At 42.1% G+C, this 26,449-nt stretch overlaps 1 protein-coding gene across 6 annotated transcripts in view; it reads right to left on the bottom strand.

Moving 5' to 3' along the window:
* KIF13A (kinesin family member 13A) overlaps nt 1-26,191 on the bottom strand; it is a 217,401-nt gene extending 191,210 nt beyond the window's left edge. For all 6 annotated transcript variants that reach the window (XM_047860259.1, XM_047860257.1, XM_047860260.1 and 3 more), the window contains exons 1-2: nt 26,051-26,191; nt 25,675-25,765 (exon numbers count right to left, since the gene is read on the bottom strand). In XM_047860259.1, the coding sequence (XP_047716215.1) occupies nt 25,675-25,765; nt 26,051-26,105 (146 nt within the window). In that variant the 5' untranslated portion in view covers nt 26,106-26,191. The remainder of the gene's footprint in view (nt 1-25,674; nt 25,766-26,050) is intronic.
* Nucleotides 26,192-26,449: the final 258 nt, after the last annotated feature.

Below are 26,449 nucleotides of genomic sequence, written 5' to 3'. Positions count from 1 at the left end.
CACCAATTTGGGTATCTGGCTCAACAAATCACATACACAGCAAGTAAAATCTGCCCTATAGTTTCCACAAATATACTTGAGTAAGTGCTTTTCTTGGGCACACTTATAGCTTATAACACAAGAAGTGGTCACTTCTGGGTTGAAATTTATCTTACCTCAGTACACCAACAGAGCTAATCTTACGGATTTGTCTATTGGGATGTAAGAAGAGCTAAAAACAAGTCATGATATATCAAAGATCCGTGTTAGGTGTCTAAGTTAGCATTTCCCTGTTTATTGTGATTCCTTGCAAAGCCCCAGGATTGAGTTACACCAATTTAATGCAGTCTGTTTCCATACAATAATAGCTAATATATGCCAACCCGGTGTTCACATATCTACATCATTGCTTAAGCACATGCAAATTTATTTATCACACGAATCATTGTCTTCTATATTTAAAGATGATGGCCACTGATAGTGACTGCTACTCTTGTCTACAGGTTTTCCTGAAAAGACTGCCTTATTTTCCGTATTTTCCAGATTAACATAATTTTTAAAAAGTAGGCACTGCTTTCAATCTTACGGTCTAGCAGTTTGAGGGCGGATGGCAAACAGGGCAAACTGACTTACATTCAGTTGTTACCTCATGCAATCCTCACATCCACCGGAAACAGGGATTGTTACCCTCATCTACAAATGAGGAAACTGAGGCTTGGAGAGGACAGGTAATTTGTCCAGGTTCACGTAGCAGGTATGGGAAAAGGCTGGGATTTGTCCTCAGAGTCTAGCTCTGGAGCCTGTGCCTTTAACCACTGCTCTATGCTGCCCTTCAAAATGGGTCCACTGTGAATAAAGTCCAGAAAACCCTGGATGTGCACACGCTTTCAAAGACTATCACCCATGCAGTCCTCAGCGGTACCCGTTTGTGGTCCTCCCTTTCCAAGTTAATTAGCAAAGTCTCACCCATCATCTACTTTGTGCCTAGGACTGTAAGAACAGCCAAGTTGGAAACATGAAATTTAAGACAGGATCTCATATTATCAAAAAAAAAAAAAAAAAAAAAAGACCATCTAATTAGGGAGGCAAGTTATACCTAAATGAAATAGCAAAGGCAGTGAGTGTCAGGGTTATCACAATATCTGAAGACATGATGTGTATGAAGTTTCTAACAGCTAAATAGATTTCTTCTTCCTGTTCACACTGTCATGAAGTTCACCATCACAATGGCTTTGTACACTTGTTCAAAAAGCTTTCAAAGAACACTCTGAGGTCTTGGGCTGGTCTTCCTCCAAGAAACATTCACAGAGAACATTTTCAATAGTGAATTGTCTCTAAAACTGTCATCAACCCTATTAGTGAAGCGGCCTTGTGTCCGATAACCTGACACAGGCACAGAAAGCCCTTCATATAATAGACACCTGCCTCTACAAGCTGTTAATCTTGTTGTATGATTACCAAATCAACTTAAATTCCTCAAAAGGTACCAAAATGGTTTGCAAATACTCTTCCCTGAAAACTTTGATCTCTAGCACTCCATTCCTCTTAGCAGAAATGTTCCCTGCAATTGGTCTTTAAAGAATATCTATATATGCATGGGGGGTTCTATATAGTACACAACTATCTATTAAAAGCTAGATACAGGGGCACCTGGGTGGCTCAGTCGGTTAAGTGTCTGACTTTGGCTCAGGTCATGATCTTGCTGTCTGTGAGTTTGAGCCCCATGTCAGGCTCTGTGCTGACAGATCAGAGTCTGGAGCCTACTTCAGATTCTGTGTCTCCCTTTCTTTCTGCCCCTCCCCTGCTCGCATTCTGTGTGTGTGTGTGTGTGTGTGTGTGTGTGTGTGTGTGTGTGTCTGTCTCTCTCAAAAATAAACATTAAAAGAAAAAAGAAAGAAAGAAAACTAAATACATCAGGGGCGCCTGGGTGGCTCAGTCAGTTAAGTGCCCGACGCTTGATTTCAGTTCAACTCACAATCTCACAGTTCATGGGTTCGAGCCCTGCATTGGGCTCTGTGCTGATGGTGCAGAGCCTGCCTGGGATTCTCTCTGACCTTCCCCCGCTTGTGCCCTCTCTCCATCTCAAAATAAATAAAAATACTTAAAAAAAAACACACACAAAAAAACTAGATACATCAGACTTCTGAGTATCTGCAATAGTGAAGTAAAATGTCTATAAATATCCAAATACATAGTTTGTTACTTATAACACCGGTTCTCAAGCTATAAATAGTAGACTATTCTCTATAAATGTAGTACAGCTGTTATTTGAATTTTAAGAGGCAAAGACTGCAACTGGGTAATTCTAACAGCAATTTACTTTTTCCCACCAACTCTCCTTATATTTCAAATTGGAAAATGTGTTCAATTTCTCATTCTTCACTTAAATGTATAATGTGATAGTCTCAGTTAGGTCCTGACATGTAATTTATTCTTGTACTTTAATTTCATTTACTGTATCTAATCCTCTGTTTTTATTCATCCAAACTCTAAATTGATTTTCATCCACCATTTTCATGAATGTATAAAAAACAAATTATAAAATCACTTGGGCAATGCTCACATTTTTGTGTCGCTTATTTCTAAATAAAAAATTACTATGCTGGTAAACCAGATACAAGTGACAGTTTAAGAAGCAAATACATCTGATCATTTTTTTCACCGTTTACAGTAAGGCTTCATGCTAGGTATACAATAACCAGCAAAACTGAAGTTTTGTGAGAACTTCTATGGCTTCCAGAGACATTCTAATTTGTGTTTACAGAGCCTGCACAGAGAACTCAGCCATACCCAAACAAAACCCAAGTATTTTACACACATTTGCAAATGGTACTTTATTAATTGAGCTACATTATGTCTGGGGCCGCGATGCAAAAAGAGTTTCTAAAATATTCAGTTGCCACCAAAAATAAAAGCCTTGGGATACCAGATGTTTCTCTGAATGAACACATATGAGCTGAAAGTTGGAAAGCAGAGAAAGAAATTCTTAAGAGAAATGAACTGGCTAGAAACAGGCAGTCACGGCAGAGAACTCTAAAATAAGATGGGCCTCAACATGTTCTGTATCTAGAGCATTCTCCCCAGCAAGTAGAGCTCTATCCTGCCTGAAACAGAACATAACATAGCAACTTCAGGCTAAATGTAATTTTCAATGACATTTATTAAACCTCCCCATGAACTCGAAAATGAACAACCCTGACTACCACTGCCCTGGGTGCATTTTGCTGTAGGCAAATCATACCTCAATAAAGCTGATTTCAAAGAACAGCATCTAGAAGCAATTACTCAGTTCAGACTAAAATCAGCTGCATCAACTCTCTTCCTGCTCTTCAGTCATTCATAGTATAGCCACTGAACTCACTCTCAAAAACCATGCTTGAAGAATGGTAGACAAAAATGCAAACAATATTCACATAAGTCAACTTGTCTACCTTTTAGAAACTATGATCATTCATTGGCTTAAAAAGGTGGTTTTGTTAAAGCACTTTATTATTTATTCATTTATTTAAAGCTTATTCATTTGTTTTGAGAGAGAGGGAGCGAGAACATGAGCAGGAGAGGGAGGGAGGGAGGGAGAGAGAGAGAGAGAGAGAGAGAATGAATCCCAAGCAGGCTCCATGCTGTCAGCACAGAGCCTGATGTAGGGCTCAAACTCTCAAACCTTGAGATCATGACCCAAGCCAAAACCAACAGTCAGACATTTAACCTTAACTGACTGAGCCACCCAGGGACTCCTAAAAAGATGTTTTAATAAATCTTGTCTTTGGTTTTATATATATATATATATATATATATATATATATATATATATATATGTATTTTTTTTTTTTTTTAGAGAGAGACAGAGCGTGAGCAGGGGAGGGGCAGAGAGGGAGGGAGACACAGAATTTGAAGCAGGCTCCAGGCTCTATGCTGTTATGACACGGGGCTTGAACTCACGGACCATGAGAACATGACCTGAGCCAAAGTTGGACATTTAACCGACTGAGCCGCCCAGGAGCCCCACCTTGTCTTTAGTTCTTAAAAGTTGACACCAGGAAATCTCACCTTATTTCCTATTACTTCAAATGTAGAAAAAGCAAAGAAAACAAAACATACTCAATGCAATCATTAGATAAGACAAGCAAATCAAATTCATAACAACAGTGGAAAATTTCAGAGTTCTACCAAGGAATAAAACTATAAGCAGAATGCTGTCCAATTATATGCCAATGCTGCTTTCTTGAAAAGAAACCTTGAAGTTTGGGGGTGGGGGTGGGGGTGGGGAAAGGGGTTGGTAATAACATGTAAAACTGGACAAAAATGATACTAGTCTGGCAAATTTTCCATGGGCTTAGGTTGTTGCTATCTGTGAGGCTTCAAAGTTGGCTTGATTTTATTCCAGATAAATGTTTTTAGAATTCTGTAAGGTATGAAAAAAATCAAAGGTAACTCACATGTCTCAAATGATTAATTCTCTCGAATAGTTCTTAGCTTCAATCATGTTTAACCTCTAGATATGGTGTGTTTGCTAATTTAATTAGGTGATGCAGAAATGTTTCCATGAAGGCTAGCCATCCAAACCATCCAAACCTTGACTCTCTGAGAAGAGTATTCAAATATCTAAAATCCTAGATGGAGAAGAATAAGACTTTTGCTGTATTTGATGCAAATCTCCTTAAGACCCTATTTGAGAGACACTTGGAGTTCAAACATAGAAACTGGTTCTCTGGTCCTTAACAAAATTTCAAATTGCTTTTACTGAGTCAAAAGTTCCATTCTCTTTTTAGAAGCAGGAAGGGGGAAAAATGATTACAAGTGACTCAAAACAAAGTAATTTATCTGTGCTTCATTAGTGAGATATTTTCGGAGCACTGCAACTGAAGACATCTGTGATGTTAAATAGTGTGACTTACCTAGTGCGGTTAGTACCAGGGTTGATCTCGACCTTACTGTTTTACTTTAGATTTATCTTTGTGGGAACAGATAACACATTAGCTTTAGTCATAATTTAAGATTAAGGAATAACCACATGCTCACAAAATTTTTAAAAAGTACAATATGGGGGCTAAATATTTTCAAATCAGTAGGTAGTAGGATACAGGCCAGATTTAAAAACGGGGCGCCTGGGTGGCTCAGGTTGAGAGTCTGACTCTTGGTTGAGGCTCAGCTCATGACTCCAGGGTCGTGGGACTGAGCCCCATGTCGGGCTCCATGCTGAGCATGGTGCCTGTTTAAGATTCTCTCTCTCCCTCTAAAATATATACATAAAGAAAGAAAAAAGAAAACGATGTCAACGCATAAGAATCGTGTATCTTTAATTCTATCTCCAAAGTGACAACATAGTAACGTGAGTACTCATCAGAAATGCCCTAAGTGCACCCATTAGCATTCAATTCGTTTCTAAAGCTCTTTTCCACTAAACGAAGTTATAGCCTGAAACAGTAAGTATTCATTATTCTGGAACATAATTTTGCCAAGGAGCAAGTACACTTGGAAAGTTCTGAAGAGTGGCGGAAAAACCACAATTAGGATGTCCACTGATCAAGAGGCAACAATTTGAGCATTTACAAAAAAAAGAGTGTGAATAAAAAGTGTCTACCAGAGCTAATCCAAACAAGACACAATGCTTGATTGTTTCAACACAGATCAGGCGTGGATGCAATTTTTAGATGGCGGCACAGCCTAGAGGCAGCGTGCGATTGCTGTGTTTTCATAACCTTAAGAAACAAGTTCTTCATCTCCGTGGTATGAAATACCATGCACAGAAAAAGTCAGAAATGCGGGGCGCCTGCGTGGTTCAGTCGGTTGAGAGTCTGACTTGATTTCGGCTCAGGTCCTGATCTCGGAGTTCGTGGGATCAAGCCCCACGTCAGGGAGTGGCGCCTGCTTGAGGTTCTTTCTCTCCCTCCCTCTCTCTCTCTCTGCCCCTCCCTCACTTGTGCGCACTCACACACTCTTGCTCTTTCTCCAAAAGATAAAAGTAAATTTTAAAAAAGGAGGGAAATGCATCATGATGTTCATAGAGTGATGAGCACAATGGTTACTTGATCTCTAATATCCTGTATTTTCTACATTGTTTAACAGTGAATGAGCACCACTTTTCCCGTTAGGAAAAAAAATCCATATTAAAAGGTTACCTGAGACTTCCAAAGAAAAAGAAGGATATATGCCTCTAATTAATTGGCCCTGAAGGAAGAAACCCTAAGCCACGCAAAAGTCCGCTGTGGGTTCCTAAATAGCCACACAGACTCTTGGATTATAAATATAGAAGTAGGACTGTTTTGTTGGTTACTTTGTTACTTCACAAGTGCTATGAAGAAAGAAAGCTAGCAGGAGCCCATCTCACACTCAAAGACTGGAAAACCAAACTTGTCTAAGGCCGAGAAAACTATCGAAGGCCTTTCTGGAGGACTGCACGTTGCAGGAGCTGAGACGCCTGGTGATCTCCGGTCAGGAACGACCCCACCAGACCGCTGTTGCTATTGGTAACAACTTCCAGAGAGCCCCTTCTCCATCACTCCCTGCAGGTAAGACCCCCAGTGCATTTTCTCCTGCTCTCATCGGGCTGGAGACAGCTTCTCTGCCTTCCTGAACTGATTTCTGAACCAACAAGGCCCAGCCATGGGACTATGACTCAGTGTTTCATAATTGTTGGGAGATGGATGGAAAAGAACTTGCTAATGAGGTGCTTATTTAACAAAGTCTGCATACTCTTAATAAAGAGTTAATAAAGTCTGCAATGGCTTACTTCAACATATAAATAAAAACAGATTCGGGGCGCCTGGGTGGCTCAGTCGGTTGAGCGTCCGACTTCAGCTCAGGTCATGATCTCACGGTCTGTGAGTTCAAGCCCCGCATCGGGCTCTGTGCTGACAGCTCAGAGCTTGGAGCCTGTTTCAGATTCTGTGTCTCCCTCTCTCTCTGACCCTCCCCCATTCATGCTCTGTCTCTCTCTGTCTCAAAAATAAATAAATGTTAAAAAAAAATTTTTTAAATAAAAAAAAAACAGATTCAACGCTATCCCTGCAAAATGCCGTTCTCATGTGACTTCCATTCCAATGTGCATTTTGGGACACCGTGTGTGTGCCACAGAGTGCCCACAACCCTCGGAACCCAGGGGCTTCTGACTTACCTAGGAGCATCCGTTTAACATGAGTGCTTCAAAATTGAAAAAAACAAAAAAACAAAAAAGACAACCGCCATACACGCAAGCAGAAGACGCAGCATCAACCTACGTGCCCCTCAGAACCGGAGAATGAGAGGCGCCCTTGCCCACCAGGAGGAGAAAAGCAAGCGAGTCAGCAGCCCTGCCCCTCACAGACCTGTCCCCAGTTAACTGGCCCCAGACCCCAGGGGAGGCTGGAGGAAGGTGCACGGGCAACCTTCCGGTACCGGCCCCTTCTGTCTCCATGACAACCGCAGGAAAAAACGTCTCATCATCTGACTCACCCCCATACCAACTGAGTCAGGCTGCTGTGGGTGTCTCCCCGAGTCTGGGACCACACGGCACACAACAGCTCGGGCGCTACACGAGATGAAACAGCAATCACTTCGCCTCGGGACAGGATCCCCTCCCACTAGTTACCCTCAGAGAACTCGCTGCTGCGGCTGCCCGCAGGTGGTGTGCAGAAAACAGCAACAATGTGAACTCTGTCAAAGTCTGCGTGGCTTCTTGGCTGGATCAATCTCCCTGTGAGCCGTGCTAGCAGCCAGGGCCTGTGCTTGTCAGCCCAAGGCAGTGGCAGCCAGAGCTGTATGGGTCTGGAACCACATGTGTACTGCCATTCTCCAAAAAAGCCACACAACAGTGCAGACCCTATCATTATGTAATAATCTAACGCGGAAATTAAAGGTCTCATGGGGCCCAGACGAGAAGCAGGAGAACCACAAGTGATGGGACAGACACAGCCTGAGGAGGAAATAAAAACATTCCGCCCACAGATTCATGTACGAAGGCACAGCTCTTCCTGTAAAATGCATATCCCCACATCTCTCACGGTATCCAGTCATTAAACATCCAGAGGACACCTCGTCTGTACAAGGCATGTGCTCGCCGCTGGGGGGAAAGGAACAGGGAAGGAACACACAAGAGACATGACGAGGGGCTCTGCCCTCGAGTTCACCGTCTAGAGGAGGCAATAAGCTATTTGCACCAATTCTTCAGGAACATGGAGCTGGTGACTATCTCCAACTCGAGCGTGTGGGAACGTTTACTCAGCACTCCACGGATGAACTCACAGAGCTATCGTGAACTTCCGGTAAATGAACACAGGGCACTTCACGGCTATCATTCTGCTTTACGGAAGTAAACAAACAAGCAAGGACGTGTGTAACACGCTAACAGAACGTTCACCGTAAGCTGTAACTTCAACTTGTAAAACACTCTAGAAACAAGCGGAGAAGGAAGGACCGGAAGCCTTGGAACAGCTCTTCACAGACCCATGGTTTCCGAGCTGTGTGACCAGAATTCCCTGGGCCCCCTCATGCCTGTCCAGCTGTGCCCACCCTCCTGAGAAGACCAGTTGACCTCTGGGGTGGAGGTGACTAGTGGGAGGTGTCCTTGGACCGAGGTCCCCATATGGTTCCTATATGAGCCCTGTCTCCTCTCCACCATCCACAGAGCTCCTCTATGGCCAATGGAGAAAAAGACTGGATAGTCCATTAAAAAATAAAATGCCAAGCTCCCTCCCAAAACTCCAGACCAGTGCTACGGCTAAAGCCCGGCCAAAATGAATAACAAGTCCTCTAAGTTCTGAAGATGACACACCCCAGTGATCATCTGCTGAGACAGTGCAAAGCAGCATGGAGCCCTGTTTGCATCTGTCTGCGAACCCAGCCAGAGCGTATGAGATGCTAGGCCCGTGAGGACTGGCCTCCACACAACAGCACCCAGAACGGCACCCAGGGCTCCTGCCCCTGCCAGGGACACTCATGAGTCCATGTGATGGACTCTAGTCCATGTGTCTGTGTGCACAGATATAATTACCCTGCTGCAAAGTCAGAAGTCTGTATTAAGGGCCACGTTCCGCAGGCAAGAAGCCACAGCACCTGAAGAGCTTTCGTGAAAAACAGCTTTTCAGAAAACTAGAAATGTATTATTATTTCCCCCAATTTACAGGCCCTGAAATGCACATCCATTCCTAAAACGGCAGCCTCTCTCAACTACACTTCCCTCTCACAAGGGCTGCCTGAGCCATCCTAATGACACAGGAGCACCGGTAGGACGAGCGAAGGCTCCAGCCAGCAGGCACCTTGCACTACACACACTGTGCGAAACGGAAGTATTCTCAAACAGGCTCACTCCACCTGGGGGCCTTGGTGTCATAAAGGAGATGCCAGGAGGAGGCAGCTTTGGTTTGATAAAGTTCCCATGTGTTCAGACTCTAAGGAGAGTTTTCGGTACCTGCTGCCCCTCCCCACCCAACACCACACTGCTCCTCCCCCTCCAGCTCTCAAGCAGATCAAGAACCAGTTGGCTTGCTTGTCCACAGCAGCGCGTCTTCAGCAGACACAGGTGAACAAGCTGGCCTCTGCAACATTTACCGTTCCCTTTATTCAGGGCAACAGGTTTGGGCCACGTGAATGGAGGAGCCTGAGAATGATCAGGACAATGGATTCACTGCTTTTAAATGAGTGTAACTCATCTCTGCTCAGCAATCCCACCAGGGTCACCAACATCCCCAGAAAGAATTCACCACATGGGAGGCTTAGGGAGGAGATCCCTGTCACTAACCCCCACAGCCAGGACTATCCAGGATGCAGACATTTAAGCCAAACACTGCATTCAAGTTAATTCAAACAAACAAACACACGTGGCAACAGAAGCAGGCAAAGGTCTGCAAGCATGTAACTGATCTGAAATCTATTTACTCTCACACTGGCATAAGCTCTCCTCTGTCAGAATCCCCATATAAAAACATTCCTCTGCACTTAGTGTCACGCCAAGAATGATACTTCCTAACAGGATCTGATACACGCGCTTAATGGCTGTTTAATCACCAAGGCTGACTAATCAAGTAAAAGGCTTTGTCTTTTCAATTGAAAATTGAAGCTTAGCTCATACATACTTCAGATATTTTAAAACATTCCAACTGCGGGGGCACCTGGGTGGCTCTGTCAATTAAGCATCTGACTTTGACACAGGTAATGATCTCACAGTTCATGGGTTCGAGCCCTGTATCGGGCTCGGTGCTGACAGCTCAGCGCTTGGAACCTGCTTCTGATTCTGTGTCTCCCTCTCTCTCTGCCCCTCCCCTGCTCATGCTCTGTCTCTCTCTCTCTCTCTCTCTCTCAAAAATAAATTAACATTAAAAAATAAATAAATAGGGGCACCTGGGTGGCTCAGTCGGTTAAGCGTCCGACTTCGGCACAGGTCATGATCTCACGGTCTGAGTTCAAGCCCCGCGTCAGAGCCTGGAGCCTGCTTCGGATTCTGCGTCTCCCTCTCTCTCTGCCCCTCCTCCACTCATGCTCTGTCTCTCTGTGTCTCAAAAATAAATAAATAAATAAATAAACAAACAAACAAACAAACAAACAAATAAATAAAACATTAAAAAAATTAAAAAATAAATAAAATTTTTAAAAGTAAAATAAAATAGAAAATAAATAAAATAAAAATAAAACACTTCAGCTACAGAATGAAACACACGTAGCCTGGCCTTGCACTCCCCAAGTCAGCCTGTTGTCTCTAGATCACAGAGATGGCCTTGGAAAGGCTGAAAAGTCAAGGCCATCAATAAACTGGCACCCAAGGCCCATACCTGGCCCCTTCCTTGTTCCTCCAGCTTCCCCTGCCCCATCCTATTCTTTGCTTCCAGGGGTGGAACAAAGGGGTGGCAGGGGTGAACTCTGAGGGCACCATGAGGACAAGGAGAGGCTGAGGGCAGAAACACTCCCCTGCACTCCTCCCCACTTCTCAAGCCATGAATGATGGCTCAGATGTTTTACGTGCACAAGGAACAGAGAAAAGCAGCACACGCTTCGTGTTCGTTCATGTAAATGTACAAAGTATTTAGCACATCAAAACTTTTCTGTTACGTTCCTCTTTAGTTCTTCTGTATTTCTGCACACAACAACTGGATACCCTGATCGAGATGTCTGATGGCATGCATCGTTCCCTTATTAAAAGAAACTGACCACAAATGCATGTGCATATATGTTTGCAGGATACATTTTTTTTTTTTTGAAAAAGTATTTTAAGAAAACGACCAGGAAATTCAAAGGAAAATTACTGTAGTGTGTTTCTAGGAAATAGTCAAGAGATATTTTCCAAAAAGATTATGGTAAATAAATAGTGAATAGGTCCAAGGATAAAATACATTCATTTAATGGGTGCCAGACAACCAGATAAGTAAAATAGCTTCTTTATTTTGAATTTTTTTTTTTACGTTTATTTATTTTTGAGACAGCGAGAGACAGAGCATGAACAGGGGAGGGTCAGAGAGAGAGGGAGACACAGAATCGGAAGCAGGCTCCAGGCTCTGAGCTGTCAGCACAGAGCCCGATGTGGGGCTCGAACTCATGGACTGCGAGATCATGACCTGAGCCAAAGTCGGTCGCCCAACCGACTGAGCCACCCAGGCGCCCCTATTTTGAATGTTTAATAGAGACGCTTCGAGTCTACGTCTCCTGTATAAACCATTGGAACAAGAGTCACCAGGCTGAGCACTGGGATAATAAAATCAGTCGCCTCAGGAAGAAAAAGAGAGGCACAGAAACCCAATATTACTGAACACAATGTATCAGTACCTTCAGACAGCCATTGCCCCTGAAGTCAATTTCTGTCTAGGTAGAAGTAACCATCCAAGAATCCCCTACACTAAATAAAGCCTGCTAACCACTAATTATATCCTATTAATAGAAATATAATCAAATACTAACCCACACTTTCTGAGAATGTACTATGTCTAAGGTAACAAACACCAGCACCCAGTAACTAGAACTCAGGGCTGAAGGTCCACGGTCATTGCAAAGACAAAAGAGTCTTTCTGACGTATACACTTCAATCAAAAGTAATCAGAAATTTCATAATACTTCAAAAGAATTGTGAGGTTTCCTACTTTAATTGCTCTTTTTAGATGTAAAAAAAACAAAACTTCGTATATTAAACTCGGAATGACTAAGAAACGGTATTAGGAAGAAAACCCGGGTCAATGAGCTTTAGGTGTTCCACAGTAATAAAAGTAATAAATTATCAGCACTTAGTAGGTGCTATGTGGCAGGTACCATGCCAATCCCCACAATCACCACCATGTCTGGCACTTTCATTATTTTCATTTTATAAACGAGGAAACCAAGGCACTGAGGTTTGAGGGACTTGCCCAACATTTCACAGCCAATAAGTGACTCAAACATAAGCAGGTGGCCCCCAAAGTTCACACCACTACACCATTCTGTCACAATGCTTTGTTCTTCATACCCAACTCACGGCCACAGAAACATTGCAGAAGGCAAATAAAACATTTCCCTTCATGGAGACTAAAAGCTCCATGTTGGATACAAGGTAACTTACCATACTTAAGAAATTTTAAACTCCGTTTAGGTTAACTTTTTTGTAGACAGGTCGACTGATTTCAATATATCAAACTACAAAAGCAAAGGTGAACCCTGTACCATTAGAAATATTCAATTATACACATAAGAGGATGCTTTGTTCAGTTTTTAAAAGAAAAAAAAACTTTTAACATTGATAGTATGTGCTTTTTTAAATGGTTTTATTTATTTTTGAGGGGGGGGGGGAGTGGGAGGGAGGAGCAGAGAGACAGGGAGACACAGAATCCGAAGCAGGCTCCAGGCTCTGAGCCATCAGCACAGAGCCCGATGCAGGGCTCAAACTGGTGAAGCAAGAGATCATGACCTGAGCTGAAGCTGGATGCTTAACTGACTGAACCACCCAGGCACCCCATAATAGAATGTGCTTTTTAGCCTGAAGGATCAAAGGAGTCAAGATGCCGACAACTGTAATGATTGATGTACTACCAAATATCACAGACACCAGGGACATCCAACTGCACGTCACAGTCTATGGGTGACCTGTGGTGATGCTCCCATCAATTCCCAGGAAAGGAGAGAATTAACCATGTGGTTATTTTACAAAGCTAAACTTAGCTTTACAAAGCTAAACTGTATTTTACAAAGCTAAACTTATCCAGTGTTTAAATTCTCATTATATCCTTCCTTCTGTTGTTAAGCAGTTTATTTTATTAAATGAAGTATCAAGACGCAGTTGGTGTTTTTGTTTTTGTGTGCTCGCCTGGCACATTTAAAAGAAGTTGGAAACTGTTTATCCAAAGTTTTATTTCTATTGGTTTTTTTTTTTTTTTCATTTTTATTTTTTTTAAGTAAGCTCTATGCCCAACATGGGGCTTGAACTCATGACTCTGAGATCAAGAGTCCCATGCTTTACTGACTGAGCCAACCAGGCACCTCTATTTCTATTGTTTTTTTATTTTTATTTTTTTTAATTGCTTCTCAAGTCTGGGAACCAATGAGCAAGGAAAGAGTTTTAACTCTTGGAAAAAACTAGTTAAATAATAACCTGGCTAGAGAACTTAAAAAGAAAAAAAAAAAAAAAGTCCCTTAGGAGTACAGTAGGCCAGCAATTTTGGAAAATTATTTCCACTGCATAATTCATCATAAAAAATCAGACTAAGCTGTCATCCTCAAGAGATGAATATTATTCTATCAAACCCAGCAATAGTTCAAGGCTTCAAAAACACTTAGTTATGTTGCCATGCTAATGTTACCTATTTGTTCTGTAACTCCAGGTCAAAAAAGCAGATGTTTAAAACTGGATACAGTTGCTCAGATTTAACACCATTATCTTGATAAGCTTCGCAAACACACTCCTCCCTACTTACTCAAAACATTACCCTTGAAACAAGTAGTCTTAAGGATCCTTCTCAATGTAATAATGTAACCATTACAATTTGTATAGAGAAGTCTAAACTTTAATTAAGTATATAAATAGAAGTAAAGATAGAGAACAAAATGACAAAACAAAACAAAAAAACCCTAACACTTTGTTACCCATTTTTGAAAAGGGCAATTAGAACTGTAGGTTCAGCCATAAATCTTTAAACATTCTCTGTTTAGCTGAGATAATAGATAAGTGGGCATATAAAGCATCAATTCTGAAGACTTGATTATTAATCCATTGAAGGTAAGTCTATCAAAAGGTTTGTTAGGGGTGCCTGGGTGGCTCAGTCAGTTAAACATCTAACTCTTGATCTCACAGTTCATGAGTTTGAGCCCCGCATTGGGCTCTGTGCTGACAGCACGGAGCCTGCTTGGGATTCTCCCTCTCTCTCTCTCTCAAAATGAATAAACTTAAATAAATAAATAGCTGTTAATCTGTTCAACAAACTACATGTGGATTTACTGTTTGTGGCCTTCCAAAATGTGGGATAAATCTACTTGGTATTCGTAATACAACGTCTGTACATTTCCCCACCGTTTGCCCCTTCTGGTTTTCCTCTGAGGCCCCCAGCTTGAGACAAAGGAATATTTGTGGTCCTAGGTGGTGGATGTACAATCCAGGGAGTGTCTCCTCAAGACGACACAAAGAGCTGACAGCAGAGAGTAAAGCTTCCCTTTCCTCCAAGGCTTCCTTCCTGTTCCAAGACTCCAAACTTCTTCCCCCAAGGGAATGGCAGATGCTTTCCGCACACTGCTCCTAACAGCAGCAAAGCTCATCACACCTACAGAGCAGACACCGAAGAGCCGCCTGGAATCAGTAACTCCATTCTGCGTTCAAAAGAAAGAGTAAGAGAGCACAAACCAAAAGGGACATATGTGTGCACACACTCTCTCTCTCTCTCACTCTCTCTCTCTCCCCAACCAGAGCTGGTCCCACAATGGAGGATAGGAAATACAGAGCATCAACCAACGTTTGGAAGGGTTGTAACAGAACCCTCAGAAATAAAACTACCCAAGGACACTTTAGGCAAATAGCTCTGGAAATGTCATCTCTCCACCCCCATGCATACATGCTTATTACATAAAACAGCTGCATGCCTGGGAGAACAGCTTAAAAATCACTGGTTCCCAAAAAAACACAACTGTACTAGATGGAAACGAATCCAAAGGTCCAAATCGGATGACTTACAACCCCCTGTGGGTGCATCCAGGAGCTGGTGCCCTAGCCGAGGTAGGAGGCACACAGAATGTCTGTGAGGGACCCAGGCTCCTCGGCTGGCTGATAACGACTTCGGAGAGCGAGAGCTAGTGGCTGTCTCGTTTCACTTGACGCCTTCACTTCTTGCATCAGCTACTGCAGGCAAACAGCCTGTTGAGAACAGTGACCCTGTCCTCCCTAGTTTTCCTGACACTCTGAGAAGCAAGTTACAATGCAACCCACTTCAGTTCCTATAAGCATTACCTACCGACACTGTTGGACGCAACTGTACATGTAAGCACAGGTCAGGGCAATCTGAATTTCAGGGCTGAAAACACTTTACAGCTTATCTGGTCTAGCCCTCAACTTTACAGATGCAGAAGGTCATACGGAAAAGGATCGATGGCCAGCTCAAGGATCCGTATCACGTCAGTGGCAGAACCAAGCGGCACCCCAGCTTCTAGCTTGTCCCACTGTGCAGACCCCTCCACATACAAGGGGTCCCCAGGCTCTGGGACAGAACAGGAGCAGAGGCTGGGATGACCCCATCGTCACAGGGGTCCACGGCAGGGAACTGTGGCCCACAGGCCGCTGGCAAAGCTGAAGAACCAATGCTTCCCAGTAAGTCAGTATCCAGGGATGGGCCAGGCAAGAGACAAGGGCTCTCTCTACATCTAGATAATTGAGGTACTTCCTTTCCTACTGCTGCAATTCAAGTAAAACAAATAAGCGGAGAAATTTTTATGACACACACCTGGCTAGAGAGCAGGAGGCTTTTTTTTCTTTCCTTAGTGGTAGAGAATTTATTTAGCTTTGTGGGGCTTTACTTCCACAACCCTATGAAAGTTCCATAAATTATGGGAATAAGGTAAATATTTAGCCTGAGTTATGAGGCTTTCCTACATTAATTTTCAGAAAGTTAATGGTTATGAGTACATGATCACAATCAAAATGGTAAAATAAACCCAAGGACAAGGTGTGACACTGGCCTTTAAAACCTGGTTTATTAAGCTGGACCAGTGATTTTCAACCTTGGCCACACATGAGAACCAACTGGCGACCATGTGAGTTAACCGCCTCGGACATTCAAGCTGGTCAAGCCTTCTAATGTCTACACCTCAGACTTCTAGTTTTCAAGGATGAGGCCACAGACTTTGTGGAACAGACAAGTCATACCTACTTTGCTCTATCTGAATTCCTGACCCACAGAATCCATGGGCATAAGAAAATGGTTGTTTCAGACCACTAACTTTTGGGGCAACTTATTAAACAATCGGAACTGAGACATGTGAAAAGCATTTAAAAATCCCAATGCCTAAGGTGCACCCCGGCTTAGCCAGAAAGAAAGGGATGCAAGTCATTGTGGGACCCCCAGACATCTATTTTTAAATCACCTCGGGGACACCTGGGTGGCGCAGTTGATTAAGTGTCCGACTCTTGGTTTCAACTCAGGTCATGATCTCTCAGTTCTTGAGTTCAACCCTGCATTAGGCTCTCTGCTGACAGCTCAGAGCCTGGAGCCTGCTTTAGATTCTGTGTCTCCCTGTCTCTCTGCCCCTCCCCCACTCATTCTCTGTATCTCTGTGTCTCTCAAAAGTAAATAAACATTTAAAAAATTGGTGGGGGGGGGGGACGCCTGGGTGGCTCAGTTGGTTGAGCATCCGACTTCAGATCAGGTTGTGATCTCACGGTTTGTGGGTGCAAGCCCCACGTCGGGCTCTGTGCTGACGGCTCAGAGCCTGGAGCCTGCTTGGTATTCTGTGTCTCCTTCTCTCTCTGCCCCTCCCCCACTTATACTCAGTCTCTCTCTCTCTCTCTCTCTCTCTCTCTCTCTCAAAAATAAATAAATGTAAAAAAATTTGTTTTAATTTTTTTTCAATAAAGCACCTCAGGTGATTCTAACATGCAATCATGTCTAGACCTGGGCTGTCCAATACGGTAGCCATCAACCACATGTAGCTGTTTAAATTTAAATTAAAATTAAATTAAGTAAAATGTAAAATACAGTTCTTTGGTTGCACTAGACACATGTCAAGAGCTCAGTAACCATATATGGCTAATATTACCATATTGGATGCAGATATATAGAACATTTCCATCATCACAGAAAATTTTATTGAACAGTGCTAATCTAGACCAGTTCTCAAAGCTCGGTCCTGAGCTAACAGATCAACATCACCTAGAAATTTGTTAGAAATGCAAATTCTTAAGCCACATCCCAGACTGACTCAATCAGAACTTTTTTGGGGTGGGGGCTCTCCAAATGACTCACACACACTCAAGGGCAAGAACGACTGGTCTTGTTACTGACCCTACAAAATCATTTTCCCATGACCTATCTCATATTTAAATCTATAAATCATCAGCTTTTAATTCCATTATAATGTAAGAGAATAGTTCATGTAGTCATATAATTCTAAAGGTGTATTTTTAAGTTAGCAAATTTGCATGAGAAGAAATGCCTTTCAGTTAGCAAAAATTCTAAGAAGTCTCATAAAGATGCCCTCGGTTATTTATAATCATTAAGAGAAACAATCTTTAGGCCCAAAAACATTTAAATGGTTAAAAATTACATGAAACTCAACAAACCATTCAATTATTAAAATTATAATTGTGAAACTTACGTTGCATGCATGACAAAAATATAAATGAGAGAAAAGCAAAACAGAAAACTGAAATTGCAAATCTGTGTATTACACGGACAAGGACAAAATGAAGGTAGAGGAAAAATAAGAATAACTGGTTAGTCTTGGCCAGACAATGACTCCCATCCCTTTTTCTTTCTGCCATACCTCTTATAAAGTTAACTATGGAAAAACATTTTAGAGTATCTAAGGAAGCAACTTTCTAAAAAGATGTAATTGTGCTTTGATGTGAAAAGTCCATTGCAAGAACAATTTTGTAAAATAGTTCTACTACTTTATCAGTGACTCACTGAATTGTTCATCTCATAGAAACACGCAATCAAGACAGGACTGAAGCAAATGATTAGGCTTAGACAAGTTGTCCTTTCCTGAGAGTCACAAGGATTTCTTCTTTCTACTCTTCCTTTTAACCTTAGATTCTACATTCAAATAGAAGGATTGTGTATTTTTACAAACAAAACTTTAGAAAGATGTGAAAACCTGACATTTTTTCTTTTAGTTTCCACATATTTGTTGGGTGATAAAATGCCAAATAAACTAATTACCCAGGAGGAATTTCTCACATTTTCTTCTTACATTTGCAAACATAAAGTCCCAGAAATGTTTTGTAGAGTAGCCTTCTTTGAAAGCAGAGCTCCTGAATCCCACATAAATCAACTCTTGGTTGTTTTAATACATGTTTTCATATAAATTTTAGCATTACTTCCTTTATTGACAGCTCCGTTGTTATTAAACTGAATTTCTTACGTTGTCAAGGTACGGTGTAATCTTTCTGAGTGTTTCTGTGTTGGTTTCTCTGCTATTTTGTTTCCTATGCTGGTAATATTCTCCAAACTCCTTTAAATTCTAAATGCATAAACACGTTCTCTACTCTAGCTCCAGGGAAAATTTGAGAAAAGGTAACTGTAGTTGAATAACTCTGAGAAACCTTGATGTCTTCAGGAAACCTGTTCCTGTAAATTTCTTAAAAATATGAGTGAGAAGCATATTTAATTTTGTTAAAAATTGGAAACAATCCAAGTTATCCACTTATGTCCAACTAGGTTTTACCAGAAGCCAAGTTAACTGGGCTGATAAACTGGCCAGTTTGGTACCATTTAGAAAAATTTTCCCAGCCCCATAAGCATACATATTTTTAAATGAAAACTGACTCCAAAAAAAATCTCTCAACTAAAATTTTTGCAGTAGTGATGCAAAAATAAGATTTTTCTACTTTTTACAGCTTTTTGAACCGGCTACAACTAATTATCTTCATGATTGCTGGTAATTAAGCATCGTCTAAGGCAACTACTTCCTTCAATTACAGGGTTTACGTATGCTCTTAAGAAAAAGGAAATCATTATTTTTATTTCCATTATTGGAAGTTAAACAGAAAAAGGGTTGGATAGAAGGTTTTAATAATTTTTTTTTTTGAAGCAGTGAAGAGAACTTACAAAATCCTTTGTGTTGGTGTGTTGGGCATTCTTGAATCTAGGCACTGAGAATACAAAGATGAATCATATATAGTCCTTGCCCCAGAGAAACCAGAGTCTAGCTGCATTCAGCTCCAACTGAGCAAAGGTCCTTAACACAGAAGATGGAGATCAACCCAAACAAAACAACACACTTAAAAGAAAAAAGTAGACTATATACAGAAAACTATCATTAATGTCCTCAGAAAGGGAGTGAAAATACCAAGAAACAAAAATAGGCTACTACAAAAAAAAAAAAAAAAAAAGGCAGAGGCCAAATAATGAGTTCTTGGAAATTAAAAGTATGATAGCATAAAAGAAAAATTAAACATAAGGGTTGAAAGATAAAGTGGAGAAATCTCTTAGAAGGTAGAACAAGGACACAAGTACTCAGGTCAAAAAGGTCTATTGTGATTTCTCAAAAACAGAGAAGAATATTCTACAAGATTCTAGAAAGTGAAAATCTATGTAACATCTAAAGGATTAGAAACCTAACTTTGGACTTTTCAACAGAAACATGGGAAGATAAAAGACAACAGAGCAACCAATGCCTTTAAAATGGAATATTTTTTAAAAAAAAATTTAATGTTTATTTTTGAGAGAGAGACAGAATGGGAGGAGTGGAGGGACAGAAAGAGAGGGAGACATTGAATCTGAAGCAGGCTCCAGATGCCCCTAAAATGAATTTGATACCCACGTAAACTATCAATGAGATGAGTGGGTAGATTAGACATTTTCATGGTTTCAAAAAACTTTGCCCTTTCTATGGAAGCCACTAAAGAACATGCCAGGGCTCCTGAATGGCTCAGTCACTTAAGCGCTGACTTTGGCTCAGGTCATGATCTCCTGGTTCTTGAATTCGAGCCCCACATCAGGCTCTGTGCTGACAGCTCAGAGCCTGGAGCCTGCTTTGAATTCTGTGTCTCCCTCTTTCACTGTCCCTCCCCTGTTCCTGCTCTGACTCTCTCTCTCAAAAATAAACATTAAAAACAAAAAAGAATATGTTCTACAAAATTAAGGCAGTAAACCAAGAAAGGAAAAGGAAACAGAAAAACAAGAGATTCCACACAGAAAAGAGGTAAAAGGAATCCTCAGAATAATGTGACAGGCAACCCCAGGTGATAGCTAAGTCAGGCACAGAAGACTACCATTCATTAAGGAGCATATTGGAAGGCTTGAGATAAATGTCTCTAAAAAGATGAGATCAAGAGAGAACTTAATGTATTTGAATGTCCTTGAATTTCCTGAAAGGAGATTTAGGTAAGGAGCAGATAAAATTTAATTATTTAAATGTTGAATTAAGGATAAGTACATAGAAAAAGAAGCAAATTAAAGAAAAAAGAAAAGCAACTGTTAACTCCAGGGGAAAAAAAATTTGTATGACAGAAAAAGAAACCACAGAAGAGCACATGGCTCAATTGTAAACAGCTAATTATATTATATAGTCATATAAATAATGTAAATACTAAATATTCATATTATCAAAATTACCATATAACTATACTGGGGAAATGGAGGATGGGAAGAATTTGGGGGTGAGGTAGGGATAGAGCATTGAAAGAGAACACAACACACATAAGAAACTAGCACTACCAGTATGTTATTCAGAAATATGGAGGGAAATTCCAAAAGAATAAGCTAAAATTGCTATTATGTAGTTGCCTCTGGGGAAAGAAATAAAGAAGAGGATTCCTTCTTTTTTTATCACAGCCCTTATAAATTATAGAACTACTTTACACTTTAAATTATGTACACTAGGGGCACCTAGCTGGCTCAGCCAGAAAAGCATGTAAATTTTGATCTCAGGGTTGAGTTTGAGCCCCATGTTGCATGTGGAGATTAAATAAATACATAAAGTGCACAGATTTTATACACATATTACATATATACATATATGTATTCAGAACCCAGCCTCTTACCCACTAAACCTGTTTTTCAAATTATAAATTTGTAACCCATTAGTGGGTTATGAAATCTATTAAGCAAGTCAACCATCATTTCTAAAATGAATTAGAACAGAGAGGGATAGAAAATAACAGATACACTGCATATAGTAAAATTTTTGTGAACCTTCAGACACGTGCATACACACAAACACAGTCCATGATGTTAAATGTAGTTTTCACTGTGGACTATCAATAAAATAATTTTAAAAACATTAATCTACATTGCATTATAATTACATTTAGTCTTATTTCTTAGAAGTAAGAAATTCCAATCTACCTTTATTTTAAAACAAAGACACGGAAAGCACTGACAGATAATGAAAACATTCCATAATAATGCTCTTTAAAATACCACGAATGTCATGCATGAAGAATGATCACTCTTAAGTTAATGAAATCTAAATGCTCTGCTTTCTTACAATCGACTATAATATTTGAGCTAGAGAGAAATATAACAACACAGAAAACAGAAGAGAATTCAAAGTCACCCAAATAATTTTATAATGTGGAATTTTACTGATCTTTAGGTGATCTATTTTTTAAAATTTCATATGACTTTCACTAATTTCTAAATTTCTGATCTACAAAGATACTTGAGCAGAAGGTGCCATCCTAGAAGCCTTTGGAATAGCAGGGAAAGCCAGCTTGGAGGAAAAAAAAAAACAAAAAAAAAAACTACAACATACAATACATAAACTAGAAAATATATACACAGTTGACGAAGACATAGCTTTCTCCCACGGACCAAGCATACCCTTTACAAGCTACACCACACATCCCACAGTATGGAAAAATCGGTCAAGAAGCTAAAACTTTGATGCTCTTTTACTAAGAGCCTAAATTTAGCCCATTTTTCTTTCAACCTAGCTGGGGTATACATGCACATTGCTGTGAATGCTTACCCAACAATTCACTTACATAAAATAAGATCAAAACATCTACAGACACAAGTTCCATTATACTCTTCATAATAAAGCTTCACTTCCTAAAATTTATAAAATCAGGTTCATAAGCTACCCATCTGTATTTTTAAAACCACCACTCCCATCCAAACTGGACATAAAAAAAAGAATGAGTATTAACATATGGGTATTTAAAGATATTTGTTGAAATATACATAAACAATAGATTCGTGTGTGTGTGTGTGTGTGTGTGTGTGTGTATGTGTATCTAAAAATATACATCGTTTCGGAGAGATGAGGGGATGTGAGAACCCGGGAGACAGCAGGGTGAAAGAGTTTGCACAATGTGTCTCTTGATACTTTGATTTTTAAACTATTACCTGTTTTGGCAATTAGGGCTTCTTATTCTCTTCCTCTTCCTGAACTGCCTTCCTTCTGCATCCTAGTCCATGTGCTGCGTGCATAGACACACAATCAGCCAGAAATAATCTGTGGCAGGTGTGTTTTCAAGCTTTCTTTGACAAAGGACTTTCTCTTGATCTTGAAGATGTGAACCTACACTCTTAGCAACCACAAGGCCAACACAAATGTTATCATCTGTCCCTGCAGGATGCCAGGACCCTTGGTCATTTCCTCAGCCCTTCCTCAGTACCCCCATCACACTGGGGGACCTAACTCAGTGCAGACATTTGCTGAGTGCCGGCTATGTGCCAGGTGCTATTTGGAGGCATGGGACACAAAGGGAAGTAAGATAAGGTACCTGCCTTCAGGGAGCCTGCAAACTCAAAAGGAGACAGAAGAGGAAACTGGTAATTTCCAAATGATATGGTACATATCAAAAATATTGTGGGCCCATAGTGATCTTTGGATCCCCTGTGCCGAGAAAGGTACCTAAATGATCTGAACATTGTAAATATCTCCTGAATGGTAAATGCAATAGAAATTTAAGAAACATGTTCATATATGTCGTAATATTTCAAAAAGGTGATGAGTATATGTGTCAACTATTAACCTGATATTGTATTATATATTACATATATTATATATATGTAAACTATTAACTCTGTAGTGTATTTTCTTACAATTTCAACACAAATATCTTTAACCTCAGAAGCCCCATGATCTTTTGGTCCTTAACATGTAGTCTTGGCTTTGATTCCATAAAGGAGGAAAGTTGTGAAAGCTAAGCCTGTTTCTTTCCCTGGAAATCAAAGCACCCTTGCTTGGTTTTACTTGTTAAGACTGAAAACTTTCACCCACTAATTTAAATTTTCTACTCATGGTTAATACATTGCAACTTCTTGCAATTTTCAGGAAAATAATAATTCTCACTTTGACATAGGTCTGCCAATTTTATTTAAACACTTGAACTTCTAGGTAAGAAAAACAATATTCCCACCTTGCCCTGAGCTCTGTCCCAAAACAGATGATAGAAATGAACTGCAAACATAATATGAAGCATGGTTGTAATTAATCAACCCAGAGCCCAAGGGAGGAATCATTTCTATTTTTAAATGCACTGTTGCTTTAAGTGAAAACCTGGTGGAGAAATATGATACCAAGCCGCATAATGAAAATCAAAATGCATTTGATGTCTCCATCCTTGCAAAGACAATAGTCCTAACCTACAAGTGGCTCTGTGGAGTTGACTCCACTCAAGTATTCTGCAAACTGCATGACCGGTACCCAGGCAGAATTCCACAGAAGGGTCATCCACCAAAGAATCCTATCTGTCAGGAGGACAAAACAAGAGAACTCCCATGTTTCAATGCTATTCTTACAGCTTCAGAGAAGGGGCTATTCCAATAAGCAAGCAGATGGATAAATTCCCAAATCATCCTACAAACCTTTACTTAAAAGACCCTGATTAGTAACTGCAGTGGTGGCCCTAAAAATGATCAACTAGTTATTGAGCATTTCTAAACAACGGTCTACAGTTATCATTTTTATCCAAGTTCCACAGAATTAAATGTTTCTCTCCACGAATCACAAAGCTCGTTTCATTAAACAGTAGCTAACAGTAGCACTCCCTACGGTTAAGAGTGACAAGGAGCAGGTGCCAAACCAGCAAAGGAAACAGAAGCTACAACTACATAATAGAAGCTAATATTAATGTTCTACCTGTTTCCCCGGCTGCTTTGAAGAATCTGACCCGGCAGAATTTGGGGGGGAGAGGGGGGACAACATAAAAATACCTAGTTTTAGAAAAAATGTTGATGCTGTGTGCACCTAATTTAATCTGTAAATATTTAAATTTACTCAGTTGGCTCATTAGCACCATGAAATATACAACTATAGTACTACGAATGTATCTAAAATAATATAAATATTTACAATGTATCCAAAAATATTATCCAAGGATAGATCCATTACTGAAAGCATTTAACAAACATTTGAAGTATAACTTAGCAATTTACTATCACTATAACAATCTGCTATAGGTAGTCTGAAAACTGAATAAAAATTTCTAGCCTCAGCACAAAATGCAAAGAACTCCCAATCTCACCTCCTGACACCTTCTTCCCCCAAATTTAGCAAAACTGTGCCTGAACACCACATGATTGTATATTTCATTAAACAGTAGCTAACAGTAGAGCACTCCTTATGGTTAAGAGTTGCTTCCTTTAGCAATAAAATAACAAATCCTACTTCAGTGTCTGTTCAGTGCCAAACCTCCCAAGAGCACAAATGACTAAACTGTAGCGCGTCGATCAACAGGTGACTTTTAGAAACACACTTATACTCATGTCCCAGAGGAATTAATTCTGTCAAACTTACAGTTTTCATCTTTCCTATTTTTACAAGCTACTGCACTGCGATGCTGAATGAATTCCAACCGTTTTCTTCTCAGGGGCTTACCAGAAAAATGCCAAATATTCAAATTATTTTAAGGCATTTTCCCATACTGCTGCGTGGAATAGAGCAGAATTAATAAGGATCCAAGAGTTACCACTTTTCAAATGCAAATATGTTGCCATCTAGTAAATGCAGCCCCTTTTTAAACATCCCCCCAGTGTCTACGCAGCTCAGGGCACTACTTTTGTTTCCCTGAAAATCAAAATTCGCGCATTACATTCAGGCATTATCTAGACCCAGCACCAACAAAATAATAGACTTTAAATGGTCCACGCCTCAGCCTGCATCATACAATACTGTTCGGCTTTATTACGCCCCCCTCCCCCCCCCCTTCATTTTACATACAAAGTCCCTAAGCAATTCTGCCAAATAAAGCACACTGTGAAGTGGTAGGGGGAGAACGAGGGGCACTGGGTTTCACGAAAACAAGGCCTTGGGATGGTCGCTTGCCCCCTCAGGCCTCAGTCTTCTTATCTGTGAAATGTGGGGCTGGTCGTCTGTAGGGTTCCCTCCGGCCCCCTCTGACCGGGTGCCGCGAAGCCGGCCGGGGACGCAGCGGACTGGTGCCGGCGGTGGCCCGGGGTGCCCTGCCTGAAGCCACTCTAGACGGGAGGGGACAAGGGGGGGGGTGCCGCGGGAGGAGAGGAACTTGGACTTGTAACAGCTTCAGACAGGAGCGTGCGACAAACTTGAAGCCGTCCCCGTAACCATACGGAAGAGCCATCCCATTTTCCGGGCTCCCACTTGTAGGAGACTGCGGGTGGGACCCCCCTGCCCGCCCTCTCGGCTCCCCTTTACCTTTCTCCCTGTTTGGTGTTAGAAGGAGGAGGGTGCAGGACCGTTTGATTCCCTTCCATCTCCACCACGCACTTGGTGTTCAGTTCCAGTTCTGAAAGCAAGAGGGGAAGGGGGCCGCTGCCGCAAGCCGAGCGTCCGCGCCTGCAGCCCCCAGGGCGCGGGGCTCTCCCGGGGGGCGGCCGAGCCGGGAGCCCGGAGCCGGGAGCCGCGCGCCCGGGGGGGGGGGGTGCTCCGCGGCCAGTGCGGCGCCGCCTCCGCCCCGGCCCCGCCGCGCTCTCGCCGCGCCCCCCCCCCACCGGCCCCGCGGCCCGCACTTTCCAAAGTTGCCCCCGCCCTCGGCCCGACCACAGAGAAAAACGAGCGGAAAGCTGCTCACCTCGCCGGTTCATGGGCCGGACCCGGACGGCAACTTTTACCTTCGTATCCGACATGTTGGCGGCGCCCGCTCGGCCCCAGGCGGCCCCTCACGCGCCGCACCGCCGCCGCCGCAGCCGCGCGCCCCCCGAGCGCGGCCGCCGCCGCTCCGCCGTGTGCTCCGCGAGGCAGCGCCGAGGCGCGCGGGCCATCCCGGGGGAGCGCGACGCGGGGCACGGCCGGGCCCGGGGAGGGGCGGGCGGCCGGGCGGGCGGGAGCGCGGGGCGGGGCGCGCGGCGGCGGCGCGGGCGGGAGGAGGCCGCGCGGCCGGGCCCAGGCGCCGCTCTAGCCGCGCCGGCCCAGCCGAGCGCGCCGCGCCGCCGCCCCTCGCGCCCGCCCCGGGCCCGGCCGCGCCGCCATC

The sequence above is a fragment of the Prionailurus viverrinus genome, chromosome B2 (assembly GCF_022837055.1).
Source record: "Prionailurus viverrinus isolate Anna chromosome B2, UM_Priviv_1.0, whole genome shotgun sequence".
In the NCBI taxonomy this organism is placed as follows: Eukaryota; Metazoa; Chordata; class Mammalia; order Carnivora; family Felidae; genus Prionailurus; species Prionailurus viverrinus.
The sequence above is the reverse complement of the archived record's forward strand: the minus strand, read 5'-3'. Positions and strand labels throughout refer to the sequence as shown.